At 56.1% G+C, this 16,656-nt stretch overlaps 2 protein-coding genes across 6 annotated transcripts in view; one reads left to right on the forward strand and one right to left on the reverse strand.

The window, feature by feature from the left end:
- On the forward strand, window positions 1–4,153 carry NKIRAS2 (NFKB inhibitor interacting Ras like 2). The gene is made up of 4 exons (XM_036069174.2): window positions 1–132; window positions 1,101–1,209; window positions 1,636–1,877; window positions 2,489–4,153. Exons 2-4 carry the CDS (start codon window positions 1,116–1,118, stop codon window positions 2,726–2,728), a joined length of 576 nt encoding a protein of 191 aa, XP_035925067.1. The 5' UTR covers window positions 1–132; window positions 1,101–1,115; the 3' UTR covers window positions 2,729–4,153.
- The window catches only part of LOC118520916 (uncharacterized protein C17orf113), a 27,741-nt gene continuing 15,177 nt past the window's right edge, over window positions 4,093–16,656 (reverse strand). For 3 of the 5 annotated variants that reach the window (XM_078065738.1, XM_036069160.2, XM_036069163.2), the window contains exon 3: window positions 13,507–16,066. In XM_078065738.1, the coding sequence (XP_077921864.1) occupies window positions 14,582–16,066 (1,485 nt within the window). In that variant the 3' untranslated portion in view covers window positions 13,507–14,581. Of the gene's footprint in view, window positions 5,516–5,994; window positions 6,106–6,398; window positions 6,593–7,105; window positions 7,397–9,066; window positions 9,233–11,067; window positions 11,179–12,974; window positions 13,124–13,506; window positions 16,067–16,656 lie in introns of those variants that run through there. The other 2 variants (XM_036069169.2, XM_036069167.2) reach the window with 2 other exon arrangements.

Genomic DNA, 16,656 nt, shown 5'->3' on the forward strand with positions numbered 1-16,656 from the left:
TGGGGGGGCGGGGCCGGACGGAGCCTGGAAGGACCCGGGAGGAAAAGCAGAGTCCTTGTGGCTGTGCTGCCCCTCCCCTGGTCCCGGCGCGCCTAGAGGGGCCCGGCCGGGGTGCTGCGAGGGCTCCGGGAGGTACGGAGCTGGGAGGCCACCGCGTCCGGGCCGCCTTAGGTGGCGGGTCTCTGCCTCCGATTCCCTCGGTGGGAATAGGTGGCGGAAGCCCTCTGGCAGTCTCTCTTAGGGGTGTCCCTTAGTTGCGGGGCCCGCAGGCGGGAGGAGGGGTCTGTATCAGGAGTTTACTCGAGAGGTCTCTGTTTGGGACACCTTTTGGGAGTACATCTGTATCTGCTGTCTGGGGCAGTCTTGGTGTGGGGTTCCTTCTGGGAAGCCTATGTTTGGGATGCCTTCGACGAGATCTCTGTCGGGGACCTCTTCGGCGAAGGGGTTTCTGTGTCAGCCTCTTCATCCTGCTTTGTCAGTTGAAGGGCAGCACAGATTTTCTCCTTTCCAAAGCCTTTTCCCCTTAGATTCTTTCACTCTTTTCTTTCTTGTCTGATGTTCTTCATCTTAGCCATGGACTTGACTGGGAATTAGAGGGAATTAATTGTTGTCCAGGTAAATCATACAGGAAAGCAAAATACCCTCCTTATTTGCTCACTCTCCCCACGAAGAGCGGCTTAAGACAGATCCATACAAAACGGGATCCCTGCTTACTTCTCCATGGAGTCATGGTTCAAGACCGGAAGCTGAGCCAGCGCTCCCTTCAGCAACTGGTCTTCCACATCCTGTGCACAGAAGGGAACCTGGGCAGTGGTTCCTTTAAAGCAGAGACTCTCTTCCCCCTTTATGGCATCATTTACTGAGAACCTGTCCTGAGCCAGTTACTGGCCCTGTACTGGTTATAACAGAGATGAATAAAGTATAGCTCACTGTCCAGTAACAGACATAGACACATCATTCCAATACACCCTGACCCTAGGAGGGGACAGACAGTGCTGAATCCCTGAGGCTGTGTATTCTGTCCAGATCCTGGGCTCTCAGTTACGGGAGGTCTGCCCACTTTTTCATCCCACTTAACCCAGTGTGCTTCTGTTTTTCAGGGTTGAAGGCTAAGCATGGGGAAGAGCTGCAAGGTGGTCGTGTGTGGCCAAGCATCTGTGGGCAAAACTTCAATCCTGGAGCAGCTTCTGTATGGGAACCATGTAGTAGGTGAGTGTTGTTGGGGTGGGGGGCATGGTGGAAGAAGTTGAAGAATAAGTAGGATTTGATCACAACACGAAAAGGCTACCTTTTCGGTGGTGGTGGTTATTGCACCCCACAGAGTAAAACTGCATAGTGACCCCAACCCTAGCATATTGAAATCCGGAGAGAGGAAACCCAATACTTGAGCTAGGGAGGAAAAGCTCTCAAGTCACACTTTTGCTTAGCATGGAATTAGCATGAGATTAATGTCTGTTCCCCCCCACACACACACACAAGTCATCCAGTCCTGCCAGACTGTCCATCCCTGGCCCTCTCTCCTCGGCCCCACATTCCTTTCTCTCTGGCTGGTAAGCCTTTTAGGATATACTCAGTCACTCATGTTTCCCACCTTCCTTCTCTCTACAAACAAGTTTTCTCTTCATCTTGTCCCAGGTTCTGAGATGATTGAGACCCAAGAAGACATCTATGTGGGCTCCATTGAGACCGACCGGGGGGTGCGGGAGCAGGTGCGTTTCTATGACACCCGGGGGCTCCGAGATGGGGCTGAACTGCCCCGGCACTGCTTCTCTTGCACCGACGGCTATGTCCTGGTCTACAGCACGGACAGCCGAGAGTCCTTTCAGCGTGTGGAGCTGCTCAAGAAGGAAATCGACAAATCCAAGGACAAGAAGGAGGTTTGTGTGTGCAGGGGACACTGGTGATGAGAGGGAGTGGGCCCTGGGCTAGTTTTGGGGAGCCTGGCATGGCTGTTTTTCATTCATATCTCAGGAGATGGGGTAGGAGCTAGAGGGGGGGATGGAGGCCACTGGAGGCGGTCTTCCCCCTGGAGGTGGCCGTGTGTTGAGGCAGCTCAACCAGAGAGGCTTTTCTTTAGTTTCAGGGGTTCCTGACCTAACTCCGGAAGCCCCCACTAATCTTTCTTGATGATGGTTCCTTGCTCTTAGCTGTGAAGGCCCTTCTGTTCTCAAATCCCCCCGTAAGCTGCAGGTATTTGGGGGTGGTGCTCCCTTACCAGTTGTTTAGACAGACTGATAGCTAGTAACGAGCAGGTGTAGGTGATACGGGGTTTATAAGGGAACTCCTGGAGGGAGGGCCAGATGGAGGCCAGAATTTAAACAGAGGAAGGAGAGGACAAAGCAACCATCTCCCTCTCCCCAGTTACTGTTTCTAATATAGGAAGAGGTGAAACATTCGCCATTGAGACTTTCCCTTCTCTTAGGACTCCTAGGTAGGTGCCTGCCATCACACCACGGTACATCCTCAGGTCTCTCTCTGTCTTCCCCAGGTCACCATCGTGGTCCTGGGCAACAAGTGTGACCTGCAGGAGCAGCGGCGTGTCGACCCAGACGTGGCTCAGCACTGGGCCAAGTCCGAGAAGGTGAAGCTGTGGGAGGTATCTGTGGCCGACCGCCGCTCTCTGCTGGAGCCCTTCGTCTACCTGGCCAGCAAGATGACCCAGCCCCAGAGCAAGTCTGCTTTCCCCCTCAGCCGCAAGAACAAGGGCAGCGGCTCCTTAGACGGCTGAAGAGCTGCCATTCCCTCTCCACCTACCCAGCCTCATTCCAGCTTCTGGGGCTCTGGAGGATGTGTCCAGGGGTGGGGTTAGGCAAGCTGTCCCTCCCAGGCCAGGCAGCTGGGCTGTCCCAGGCTCAGGTCACTTTCACTCCCTCCCAACTCTGGGAAGTGCAGATAATCGAGGCTAGTGCCCCCAAATCCTCCCTCCCCTCCAGCTCTCATCATCCCTGCCCTGCTGTGACCTGAGGCAGTTGTGGGTCAGTGTCCCCTCCTGCCTGCCCTGGCTGGGAAGCAGAGCCACCATGCAGAAGTTCCCGGTCCAGGCTCTGGTTTGTCACAGGGGTCCCCCCACCTGTGGGTTTCCTGCCAGTGACACACACACACACACACTCTCACCTATGGCACCAGCCTGGACTCTGGAGAAAGGCATCTGGGTATCGTGTACATGCATGTAGATGTGTGCACGTGTTCATGTGTGTGCCTGCTGGTGTCCGGCTCCGACCGGCCTCTCCTTGGCTGGAAGAAGCCAGCCGCCTGGGAAGTGTAATTTTCCGCTTTCACTCTCCACCCCCCGCCCAAGTTGTTTTGCTTCCTCTTCCTGCTCAGGGAGCACACGGCCCTCATTGGCTGAGATGGAATGGAATGAAGGCTGGGCTTCACCCGCTGGCTTTGGGACCCTGCAAGGCCTTTCTCCTCTCTGGGTTTCAGTTTTCTCATCTGTAAGGTGATGGGAGTTGCTTAGATGATCTTCTGGATCCTCTCCAGCCCTCAGATTTTCTCATGCCTGTGGCTTCGGGCTGGCTGTTACTGTGCCCTGGCTTCTGCCTCTTCAAGGTGCTATGCCTCCTGGCCCTGGAGGCCGAGACACTGCTCCCCCGAACCACCAGGGGGCAGGCGTGCACTGTCTGCTCTAGTGGCCAGAGTGGCTGCCCAGTGCCCACTCAGCGGACCTCACACCGGTGGGGCCTGGTCTTCACCCCTTCCTGTGGTTGTTTTCGGCTAATAGCTGGACTTCTATTTATAAATTACTTGTGTTTCTCTGCCTGCTGCCATGGTGAAGGCTGGACAAGGTGCTCCTCTAGCCCCTCCTTACCTCAGATGCCTGAACAGAACAAGGCAAACCAGTAGCAGCTTCTCAGGAGCTGCCAGATCTGTCGGGACTCAGAAGGGTGGTTACACTTTCAACATGCTATAAAGTGAGCTTGTCACCCACAACTCCCCATGTCCACTTCATGCTTCTAATGTGCACACCCAGCGTAGATGAGACGCTAGAGCCAGGTGACTTCTAGTACACACCCCTTCTCCCCAAGACGGGAGAGGCGAGCAGGACGGGCTACCCAGGGCTGGGCGAGTCGAATTAGGGCATATACAGGCTCGGGCTTGAATTCATTTATTGATGCGTTGGACACAATAAAACCACAACTGTTATCAAAAAGTTTCCCTTCCCTCCCCCCTTCTTGTCCTCCCATTGGAAATATCTAAAAAAAAGAAAAGATACAGGTGGATACTGGCAAAGTCCCATACTGTGGGATGAAGGAGCAGTGCTGGGGGTGGGATGGGGGTTGTGACATTGACTTTGACAACATGAAAATAGGTCTTGAGAGTATGTCATCCTGGATCCCAACACTCAGCTTCACAGTGAGGGGGGCTGGGTGCTGGTTGGAAGGAGGGGAAGCTGGATTTGGTGTTAGGGACCAGCTTGGGGTGAGGAGCTGGAGGAGAAAGCTCTTTGTTTGGGAGCCCTGGCGTAGGGGGGTTGGTGTTTGCTGGGTCCAGAGTCTGAGACCCAGTGCTTCCCCCCACCCAGGTGGGGTTCACAAGGAATCAAAGGCTGAGGAGAGAGCTTGTGTGGGGTTGGTCACCTCTTAAAACTGGGCCCAGCCAGAAAATCACCCTCACCTAACCCCTCTCCTAGCGCCATCTTGTCAGAGCAAAGGAACCCCAAAAGCCTTCAGCCCCAGCCCCATTTTGGCTTTGCCCCCACGTAGCTCTGCTCCCTTTCTCCTCCACAGTCTTCCACTCCCCCAGGGTCACCCTGTCCAGATAGCCTTGAACCCTCTCCAGCTTGAGACCCCACCTGCCACCTCAGTGATTCTCTGGAGAATCAAGTAAATGGGGAGGGCCTCCCCTGCAGACTTGTCCCCAGCTCAAAGTTAAGATTCCTAGGGCCTCTGGCCATGGGGGTATAGGTCTCGAGTGGGGGAAATGAGAGCACCATGGGGCTGGGGCTACGATTTTGCATAGATCTTTGGGATTTCTCAGTTTGCTCCCCATAAATCAGGCTGGGCAATGCAGGGGAGCCCAGCAGTAGCCTGAGAAGGCTGGGGAAAGGAAGGTGGGGATGGAAGGTCCTTGGGCCAGGAGGGTAGTAGCAGAGTCCCTAGACCAGACTGGGTAAAAGGCAGATGCCCTTGAAACTAGCCCAGCTCTTCCTAGATTGGGCAGGAAGCCCTCGGCTGTAAAAGGCAGTTTCCTGGGGATGGAGGAAACTGAGGCATCTTGGGAAGAGGAAGTGGGGACAGCAACTGCTGGGAAATGAGCCCTGGCCTCCCCAGGAAGCCTAGTAGGGGGCAAAGACAATGGGCCCTGTGGCAGGGCGGACAGCTCCTGCTGGGGTACGAAACAGAGCTGGGCCCAGGATGGGAGCTGGGAAGAGGGTGGTGGCTGCTGTGGGAGCAGGCCGGAGGGCCAGGGGCCCTGGCAGGGCACAGATGGCAGCAGCTGCGGCCGGGATCGGGCTGGGCAGAAAGCGGGCCGCCAGCGTCTTGGTGAGTTGCTTCTGCAAGGCCAGTTTCGACTGCAGAGAGGAGAGAGAGGAATGGACCCAGTCTGACCCAGGAAAATCCCCCCCCCTCCCGGGGCTCCATCCTTGGGCTTTCTGCTGCAGGAAAGACGTGCCGTTTAGGGTTCCAAACCTAAATCCTCCCTTCCCACCCCCAAACACTCATTCCAAAGGGCTTTCTCCACCACCTGTCTTCCTGCCCAGAGGAAGGAGGCTGTGGGGGGGTGGGGGCAGAGATGGTCTCTAGGAGATGCACGCCCACCCCTTGCTCTTGACCCACCTCCCCGGAAATTCCTCTGGGCAGATTCCAAGATGGCCAAAAACACCAGCCCAGCTCTCCCTCAGCCCAAGCAGCCTTGAAGGTCGGGGGAGGGAAGGTGGCTTCCTTCCTGCCCCACCTTCTCCCCCCGCCCCCAGTCTCCCCACCTTGCCCTTCTGGTCCACCCTCTCCCCCTCCGGACCCCGGCCCAGCCCTGTTGCCTGGAGACAGATACCTTGAGGACACTCACAGCCAGCGCGGCATGCTTCTGCAGCTTGCTGTGCTGGCTGGAGGGCTTGGGGGGCTTCCCAGCCAGGCGGTCTTTGTGTCTCCTGCTGCTCAGGTGCTAACGGACAAACAGACAGACAGACTGGCAATGGGATGAGGAAGCCCAAGGACCCCCCACAACCCTATCATCCTCAACTAGCTAACCCTTCCTCCACCCGTGAGTTGCATGTTGGACACACATTTGTGGGGTGTCACCCTGGGAAGGGGAGGTGAGACTTGGCCTTTGCCCTCCAGGAGCCCTCTGTCCTTCCAGCCTTGCTCCTCTTCCTTTACTGGCTCCCTCCGGGCACCCGACACCAGTTCCACCCCCTCACCCTGCTCCAGCCCCAGTCCCAGCCTCACTTCTCCCACCTGCTTGAGCTGGGTCTCTGAATTGACTTGGAGCTGACACAGAGCACAGTGAAAAGGAGGGCTGGGCCCCTGTCGGCCCCCCTGGCCCCCTGCCACTCTCTTGGCCTTGTGTCCAGCTCCCCGGGGAACTGGGCGGCCCCGGCCCCTTCGGGGAGCACCTCGCTGACCTTCCACCATCCACCGGTGCTTGGCTCCTGAGGGAGGAGGGAAGACAACCCATCAGCACCGAAGAGGAGCTGCAAGGGCCATGGAGACCCCCCCAACCTCACCGAACTAGGTCAGTCTGGCTGCCCCATCAAGCCTCCAGCCACCTGAGAGTTCTCTTCCCCACCTCCGCAAGGTCCTCCCAGCTTCAATCATTTTCCGCCAGCCGCCCCCCACACCCAGGCCTTCTTGCAGTGGAACTGCACGGCTTCCCTTTGCTCTCATCTCCTGCCTTCCTTCTGGGTCTGACCTATGGACAGACGGAGGAAGTGTTTCCGGCCTTCTCCCAGTGACCCTTCAGTCCTTGCTGCCCCAGACTTCTCTTCCCAACTCTCCCACCTCAAAAACCAGCTGGAGGAGCCAGAATGCCCACCCAATCACAGCTGAACACAAGGCCTGTGTCACCAAGCCCTTGAGCCAAATGCCCAGAAACTCCAGCCTGCGTGCAGCTGGGGAGGGCCGGCTGCCTGCCCCTCTCCTCTCCTAGACTCCAGCGCACTGACCTGTGTTGTGAGCCTGAAGCTGGGAGGCAGAGTTCACTGTCACCTTGCACGTGGGGCAATAGAGGCGCCCCTTCTCGCTCCTGCCCTCCACACTCACACCAGTTCCCACAGCAGCGGCTGCTGGCTCAGGCCCTGGCGCCTCTCTCCCAGGCTCTGGGGAGCAGGGTGGGCAGGAGGAAGAAGAAGAGGAGGCAGCATCCAAGAGGTCTGAGTGGGCCGGCTCCCTGGGCGTGGGGTCTGGAGTCAGCGGTGGCTGGTGTTGGGGTCCAGGAAGAAGGGCCTCAGGAACTGCTGGGGAGATGGAAGGCATCGGGTAAGAATCATCTCGAGACCATGATTTTAAGTAGTGATATACTTGGGGTGGCATGGCACAGTGGAAGCATCCCTGACATAGGGATGACCAGCAGTGAAATCCAGACTCCATGCTCCCACCAACTCACTGGGCAGACTTGGGCCTCTTTGGGCCTCAGCTTCCCCATCTGAAAATATAAAGTTGGACAGAGGGGTCTCAGAAAGCCCTCACAGCCCTGATACTTCAGAATTATTAGCTAACTGTAAAGTAAGTGGAAGTTACCAAAAAGATGCACTGGAATATTTATAGAGCACCATTCATAATAGCATAAAACTGGAAACTCTCCAGGGTGCCTGGGTGGCTCAGTTGGCTGAGCATCTGCCTTCAGCTCAGGTCATGATCTCAGGGTCCTGGAATCGAGCCCCACGTCTAGTTCTGCACTTAGTGGGGAATCTGCTTCTCCCTGTCCCTCTGCCCCTCCCCCTTGCTCATGCTCACTCTCTCGCTCTCTCTTAAATAAATAAAATCTTTTAAAAAAAGATAAAACTGGAAACTATCCAAATGTCCATAACAGGAGAGTAGATTTAAAAAAAGAGTTGTATGGTCACGCAAGAGGGCTCTACACAGCTTCATGCAACAACACTGAAGAGGCCAGGTACAAAACCTCCATACTACAGGATTCACCAAAACCAGGAGCAACTGATCGATGGCAAGAAAAGTCAAGATCACTTGGGGGAGGGGTGTAGGTAGTTGAATAGTGTTGCCCCCAAATTCACGTCTGCCTGAAACCTCAGAATGTCATCTTATTTGGAACCAGGGTCTTTGCAGATGTAAGTAGTTAAGATGAGATCATAGGGGACCAGGGTGGACCCTAATCCAATGACTGGTGTCATAAGAAGACCATGTGGAAATAAAATAGGATAAAAACAGAGAGGGAGACAAACCACAAGAGACTCTTAACTCTAGGAAACAAACAGGGTTGTTGGAGGGGAAAGGGGTGGGGCAATGGGGTAACTAGGTGATGGCATTAAGGAGGGCACCCGATGCAATGAGCACCGGGTGTTGTATGCATCTGATTCTACCCCGAAACTAATAATACACTATATGTTAACTAATGTGAATTTAAATAAAACAAAACAAAACAAGACCATGTGAAGACACAGAGACACGGGGAGAATGTGATGTGAAGACAGAGGCAGAGATTGGAGGGATGCATCTACAAGCCAAGGAATGCCAAAGATGGCCAGCAACCACCAGAAGCTAGATGAGAGGCGTGAGACAGATTCTCCATCTGAGCCCAATCCCATCGACACCTTGATTTCAAATTTCTCACCTTCAGAACGGTGAGAAAATAAATGTCTGTTGTTTTCAGCCACCCACTGTGTAGTCATTCACTGTGGTAGCCCTGGGAAGCTAATACAAGGAGGCAGTGACTGGGGGAGGGGGCAGCAAGGAGGGCTTCTGAGCGCTGGTGCCATGTTTCTTGATCTCGGTATGTTCAGACTGGGAAAGTTCGTTGAGCTCAACACTTGTGATGTGTGCCTTTTTCTGTATGTATGGGCTACCCCGACATAGGCAAAAATAATAAGCAGAAATCTCCCAACCCCTCACCAGAAACCAGATTTGGATTGGGGAGTGGGGAGGGGAGGGAGAAGAGTTCAGGACTGACCTTTGTTCTGCGGCTCTCCTGGGGATCCACTGGCTGAAGTCGGGGTTGGGGACACCAGCACCCCATCCTGGGCCAGGGTTTGTGGCCTCTGCTTGCTCTTGGCAGCTTCGACAGCCTTGAGTTTTCTGGCGTGTTTGTGGCCTTTGTAATGTGCTTCGGCTTGGTTCTGGGGAGGGGAGGGCTTGGGGTCACCATTTATTTGCTGAGTCTGCATGCCCCCTCCATGAGCTGGCGCTGGGCAGGGGGCAGGTCAGAGGGGGCAGGGCTTCAGCCAGACAAGAGGGGAATCCTTGTTTTGTTTTGTTTTTTAAAGATTTTATTTATTTGACAGAGAGAGACACAGCGAGAGAGGGAACACAAGCAGGGGGGGTGGGAGAGGGAGAAGCAGGCTCCCCGCTGAGCAGGGAGCCCGATGTGGGACTCGATCCCAGGACTCTGGGATCATGACCCGAGCCAAAGGTAGACACTTAAGGACTGAGCCACCCAGGTGCCCCAGAGGGGAATCCTTATCATCACAGCATGTGTGTGGCCCTGAGGTTTACAGAATTCCTTCTCATACATACATGAGCCCCCAGGCAAGCAGCTTCTGGCTTCAAATTCTGTCTCAGCCACTTATTAGCTGTGCATCTCCGGGCAAGTTGCCTCACCTCTCTGAGCCTCAGTTTGCTGACTCGTAAACTTTGTGACAATACTGACCTCACAGGTTGTGAGAATTAAAAAGAACATGAAGGGCGCCTGGGTGGCTCAGTCGGTTAAGCAGCCGACTCTTGATTTTGGCTCAGGTCATGATCTCAGGGTCGTGAGATGGAGCCCCACGTGGGGCTCTGCGCTCAGCCAGGGGTCTGCTTGAGATTCTTTCTCCCTCTGCCCCTCCCTCCACCCTCTCTCAAATAAATAAAATCTTTAAAAATAAATAAACAAAAATAAATAGAACACGAATGACAAGGGCCTAGTACACACAGCAGGCGCTCAACAAATGTTAGTTACCAAGTTCATTAATGCACAAATGGAAAAAATAGAGCATTCCTCATACTTGGGGTATGTGCACCCCAGAACATTCATCCCTTTGTTCATTTTTTTCAGCAAATCGTCTTTGAGCATTTGCTCTTTGCCAGGCTCTGTGCCAGGGGCCCGGCATGGAGAAGACATGGTCCCCCCCCTCAGAGTGACGTCTTTCTGTCCATCTCTTGCAAGACTCATATGACCTGAAAACCTGAAAAGAACCCCTGAATCTAGCCTGTTAGTGTCCTCCCTCCTTCAACCAGAGGTCCCTGCTTATTGCTCCCAAGTATAGGAAAGACAGGCCCCTGTGGCCCCTCCCTAGACCCTTTCACCAGAGCAGATCTCCCCAAGCCCCAGAATTTTCCAGACAGGAGGTAAATATTCCCTCGGAGTCCAGAATGAGGCTTCTCCACTACCTAGGGGTAGGCTGTGGTAGAAAGTATGTGGGCGTTGGGGTCATCCAGGCCTGGGTTCAAATCCCAGCTCTGCTACTCACCAGCTGTGTGGCCTCAGGCAAATCACTTAACTTCTCTGAGGCTGTTTCCTCATGTGAAAAGTGGGGATGATAATAGCACCTCTATCCATCTCACAAAGTATCATGAGAACTAATTAAGATGATGGGCATGAATATATTCAACACATTAACTCTCTGGTGCTTTAAGAACTCAGCTCCAGACCAGGAACTGATTGGGGCCCCTGGGACCCAGAGCAGGGAAGGGCAGTCTTTTCTCTTGCAGAAGGATCCAGAACACAGGAGAGAAGCAGAAGGGAGGGAAATGGAGGCCCCAGGGCCACTAGAGATGAGGCAGAGGAATTTGGAGAGAAGAGACGGCAGGATGGGTAAAGGACTGGGAGCGCCTCTTCTGCACCCAAGGATGGAAAATACGGACCCCAGTCCCTTTGCCAGCCCTATTCCTCCAGGAGAGACCCCAGCGGCCAGCGTCCAACCCTCTCCCTGCCCAGCCCCCTCCCCAGCCTGTTTCCACTACTCCCTCTCACCGCTGAGTTGAACCTCAGGTGACAGATGTTACAGGAAATGAAGAGCTTCTTCTTCAGAGGGGAGGGGACCCCAAACGTGTGGCTGATGACAGCTTTCTGGATCGGGTCCATCTGTGAAGGGGGTGGGAGGGCACAATAACACTGGGGTCGGCTCTGGAAGGGGAGGCAGTACAAAATGCCAGAAACTACAGACTATTAAGGAGGGCAGGCATCGGGACATAGGAAGAACTTCCCCATCCCTGTGGACAGGAGACACACAGAAACAGTCTCTTCCCTGGCTGACCTTCTCTGTTCGCCCGGGCTTCAGCTTGGAGGCAGGGGGGATGGCCAGGGTGAACTCCGTGATCGGGAGAAAAACAACCATGTCCCGGTGATCACCTTGGCCTCTCTTGCTGCCCCACTGGTCTCTGGTTTGGGTTTTTTTTCCTTATTCACAAAAATCACAACTACTAGGACAGAGTTGGGGGCAGGGAGAAACAGGGACGGGACAAAGAGTCTCTCTGTTGGAAATCCTCTCCCATAACCCAGCCTTGTGCTGGGCCTGTGGGCTGGGGGGAGAAGGCTTATCTTTTCAGCTCTGCCACTGTCACAGGGCCTGAGGGGGGAGTGAGGGCATGGCCAGGGCAGGTGGGGGGCCAGGAAGGGGCAGGTTGCAGCACGTGCAGGCCAGACGGTTCCCTGAGTTGTAGGATTATTTCTTTGGTATATTAATTTATGTGGGGGTTTTTTTCCCCTCTTCCTTAACTTTTTTTTTTCCCTTCTATCAAACCAAGGCTTTATGTTCCCTTTCCTCAGGGGCTGCTTGTTGGACCAAAAGCAGTTGTCTGGGCTTGCTTATCAAGAGGAACTTTCCAGACCTCCCTGAGAGAAGAGAACAGAGGCTTTGAGAGAAAAGCATGGTTTCAGAAACTCCCTAGGGAACGGAACGAGGGTCTAACCCTCACCTAACAGCACCTGGGGCTGGGGGCATGCAGGGGACAGGAGATGCCCGGAGATGCGGGCAACAGAAGCTGTACCCACTCCCAAGGGACTGTGTACATGGTGCGTCCGCAAGTGACAGAGAGGACCAAACAACAGGGGACCCTCCCCAAATGGCTCAGGCTCCTGTGGACCTCTGTGCGATGCTGGAGGTTAGAAAGGAAGGGACTCCTAAGGATGACTGAGACTGAATTTCCCACCATCTTGTCAGGATGGGCTGGGGCTCCTTGATGATTACATTTGATGTTTCAGAATTAAAGAAAGGGGGGGTACTTCTTACAGTGAAGTAAAATTTACGCTCCCTGCACTTGTCATTCACACACACGCACATGTGGAAATACAGAGACACAGAGCACAGAAGCCTACAGGCAGGTACGAATCACAGAGCCATGCAGAAAAATGCAGACCCACAGGAGTACAAATGGCATACTTCACAGACACGCTCACAATCACCCACCCCCCCCACACTCAGAGGTCAGACACACACCAAACACGTACAGAGTCAACACAAAGACAAAAAAATCTCTCAGAGACATAGGCACATACGTTAATTACATACAGTTACCAAGGCGCAAGAGTTGTTTACAAATACACACACATCCACAAGTATCACACAAAGACCCATAGAAACATAAACTAAAACAGAAGGGCACACCCCAGACATACAGATGTCCCTCTACAAACACTCAAGTGTAACCTCCAGGCCACAGGCCCAGCAGTCATTACCCGGGGAGGGGGTGACACCATCCTCATTCCTTGGCCTCAGGGAAAGCTGGACCCAGGGGTCCCTGTTTTGGGAGTGCCCAGTCACTCTTGGGGATGTTGCTCCTACTTATACCCACCTTCCAAGAGCCAGCCCCTCTGTGCCCACCTTCCCTGCCCACCCCCAAACTCGGCCGCATGCCCCCACCCACCAGCCCAGCCCGTACCGTGCTGAAGTTGGGGGTGAGACTGAGCGGGGTGGCGCCATTGAAGTGGAAGGCGAGCAAGTGCTTGAAGTCCAGCGGGGGCTGCAGAGGCCTGGCAGGCAGGGGCAGGGAGGCCAGCAGGGGGCTGGGGGCACTGGAGGCTGGGCCTGCTGCAGGAGGAAGAAGGGCAGGGTCTGAAATGGGGAGCCACAGGGCTCACAGTGACCTCCACGGCCAGAAAAAGAGGCTGGTGGGCTTCTTGGGTGTGGAGCTAGGGCAGAAACTGTCTCCCTCTTCACAAAGCAGCACTGGCTAAGCCCGGGGCACTCACAGCCCATTTCTGTGCCTCTCCTCTCCACAATGGGGGGAGCAGAAGCAGGGAGAGCACAGTTCTCAGTTCCCAGCCCTGAAGGATGCCCCTCCCATCCCCTCCAGAGGCAGCCTGAGGGCCCCAATGAACCCCAGCTGGGAATCAGGCCAAGGGAGGGGCAGAGGCGTACACACACACACACACACACACCACACCATGGAGACTGTGTGATGTACTGGGTTTCCATTTATTGCAAGTTAAACCCAAACCCAGGGGGCCTGGGGAAAGGTCAGCCCCCTCCCCTCTCACTAACTGCCCCCCTCCCGATCCCCACATCATTCACTGCAGGGGCTGACAGAGAAGACGGGAAACCCGTTGGAATCTGAAGGGATGTTGTCCCCTAGCTCTGGTGAGGCCCCAACTCCTTCCAGAAGGCAAAAAGCCCTCCAACCCCTGGGTCAGGCCTGAGGCTGGTCCTCAGAGTTGGCCGGTCCAGCCCTGTGGTTTTAGGGTCTTTGGTCTTAAAGGTGTGAGGCAAGGGCAGGGGAAGGCTAGGAACTTTGGAGAGCAACCAGACTCTGAGGAAGAAAAGAATTAGAAATAAATCCAGTCCATCGGGACTTTTCTGGACCCTGTCATTGCAAAACCGTAAGAAGTCCTTTCAGATTTTTTGTGTGTTAACAATATGCAAGATAGGTTTATTTTACATTTATAGATGTATATGTCTATATACACAGCCATATGCAGAAGAGCCTCACGCAGTGGGTAGGGGAGGTAGGGCACCACTACCTCCCTTGAACTGGTAGCTTGTGCACAGAGAGGGTGCTGTGCTGTGTGTCAAAAACAAGGAAGTCATCTGCTCCAGTTCTACCCGAAGAGAGGAGATGCTGCCAGCAGGGGAGCTAACAGCCAAGAACCCACTCTCCTTTCCCTCAATCCCTCAATTCCTGAGACCCAGTCTTCCTCTCTCCCTCCAACCAAGACTCTTCAGTTTTTCTAGGGCCCAAATCTGGGCTTGGTCCAGACGGAAAAAGGTGAGCTACTCCTCACCAAACTCTGGCAAGGGCAGGAGCGATATTGAGGGTGCCCCCAAACCTAGCATCTCTGCCGGCTCGCCCAGGCCTCCCGTGACGCAGCCCTTCCTCCACAGCCCACCGGCCACGGTCAGTACTCAGCACCGAGCGGAGGAAGCCCGGGGCAGGTGGGTGGGAGGCCACCGTGAGGCGGTCAGCTTGGGTGTAGCACGGCCAGATCCGCCTCGGCCCCTAGACTGGCGCCCAGGGCCCCAGGCTACTGGGCGGAGGGAAGGCGGCCGCCCTCACGGGAGCTGCGACCCCAGGAGCCCCTCCGCCCACCCACTCTCCAAGAACTCCACGGCCAGCGCAAAGTCAAACTCGTGCAGCGGAGGCCCATCCACGGCGATCTTCACCGCCGGGCCGCCCCGGCCCTCCCCGGCCCCGCTCTGCCCCCACCACCGCAGCTCCCGGCTGCGGCCCACCTTGTCCAGGAGGCCGGCGCCCGCGGGCAGCGCCAAGGCCAGGGCGGCAAGGGCGGCGAAGTCCGGGAAGAGCTCGTGCAGCTCAGAGCGCGCGCACGCCAGCTTGGCGCACAGGGCCCGCGGGCCCAGCCGCCCCAGGCTGCGCACCACGCGCTTGAAGAGCGCGAAGTCGCCCAGCGCCCGCTGGCGCACCACGGCGGGGGCGAAGGTGCGCAGCAGCACCCGCAGCGCTCCCTCGCCGTGCGCGCCCAGCTCCTCGGGGGCCTGCGGGTAGCCGCGCGGGTCGAAGATCGCCGCGAAGGCGGCCACGGCGTCCAGCGAGGGCCCGGGATAGGAGTCCCACAGCCCCCTCCGCATGGAGTCCAGGAAGGCCCCCCGCAGCCGTTCCAAGCCCCGCACGGCAGCCTCCGAGTAGCCGACCAGCTCCACGCCGCGGTAGGTGCAGCGCCCACCGCCCAAGTCGGGGCCGGAGGAAGCCAAGTCCTGCAGGAAGCCCTGGAGGCGCGCCCCACCCGAGATGCGCTGCGCTTGGAGGGAGGCCGCGGCCCCCATCACCAGGGGCTGCAGCAAGGCCAAGTCCGGCTCTTCTGGCTGCAGGACAAGGGCGAGCTTCTGCACGGTGGGCAGAGTGTCCAGCAGCAGGTAGGTGAAGGCCACGAAGGTGAACTGGCGCAGGGCGAGGGCCAGTGCCCTAGCTGTGGGGGAGGCTGGGGCAGAGGCCTCCAGTGTGGGCACCAGGCAAGGCCAAGCCTCAGCCACTGCTTCCACGATAGGCAGCAAGGACGCCCAGGGCACTGGCCGGGGTCCCGCCAAGTCAACAGCAGCAAGGTCCAGTGCCGCCCGGAGCTCGGGGACCGTGTGGGAACTGGGGCCACCATGGAGGCGGAACAGGGCATCCAGCACACTTTCATATTCACTTAGGTAGGCCGGGGGCTCAGGATCTGTCCGGCCCGGGAGGCAGTGTAGCTCGGTGAGCAGTGGGCAGGCGGCGCGGAGTTGTGGGCCCACGTGCCCGAGGCGGTCGCCGGGGAGGCTCGAGCTGAGCCAGGCCAGCTTGGCTGCAGACACACCGAAGGCCTGCAGGATGTCCAGGAGCTGGCCAGCGGTGGCCTCACCCTCCTGTAGTTCCACACTGCCCAGGAACGTGGTAGCCGGCTGGCCGTCACAGGGGGACACTGAAGTGGCAAACAAGGCCAGACTGTGGGACTCAGGCCAGTCCCTGGTCTCGTCCAACACCAGCCCCACATACGGGGATGCCTTCAGGCGCTGGCAGGCCTCTGTGTGCAAGACACTGGCAATGGCCACCTGGGACAGCCAGGGAGAGAAAGGGAGGGACAGAGTTAGGCTTGTCCTGAGCAGGGGAGGTAGCAGTACAGAAGACAGAAAGGGCACAGGCCTCGGGCGCAGACAGACAGACTAATCCTGGCTTGGCTGCTTACTGGCTGGGTGAGCTTGGGCAAGTCATTTCACCTCTCTGAGCCTCAGTTTCCTCAGCTCTGAAATCAGGCTACTACTTGCCTCTCAGCTCCTTAAAAGGTTGTTGTCAATTAAAAATGTAACTTTCTGTGGCTGTGCTGGTAAGTGTAAAAATGCTTGAGGAACCATAAAGATTCTGCAGCATTTTGTGTGTGTCTCTACAGCATGGCCCCGGTTCCTATTCCTGGGGGTCTCCCTCCACTCTGCGCTCAGGAATTAACTCACAGACATGTTCCCTCCCAGTTACATAGAGCCCCAACTGTGTGCTCTGTTTGTCCGCGTGTCAGCTCTCTGTAGGATGAGATATAACTCACCACCCTCACGCAAGTCCCTAGGACTCACACACCTGGTATGGAGGACAGAACTGCAACTTGCATGCCCCGAGGGGCCACGTGGGTGGTACTGGGCTTGATGTGGGC

The sequence above is a fragment of the Halichoerus grypus genome, chromosome 2, assembly GCF_964656455.1.
Source record: "Halichoerus grypus chromosome 2, mHalGry1.hap1.1, whole genome shotgun sequence".
NCBI classification, from domain to species: domain Eukaryota; kingdom Metazoa; phylum Chordata; class Mammalia; order Carnivora; family Phocidae; genus Halichoerus; species Halichoerus grypus.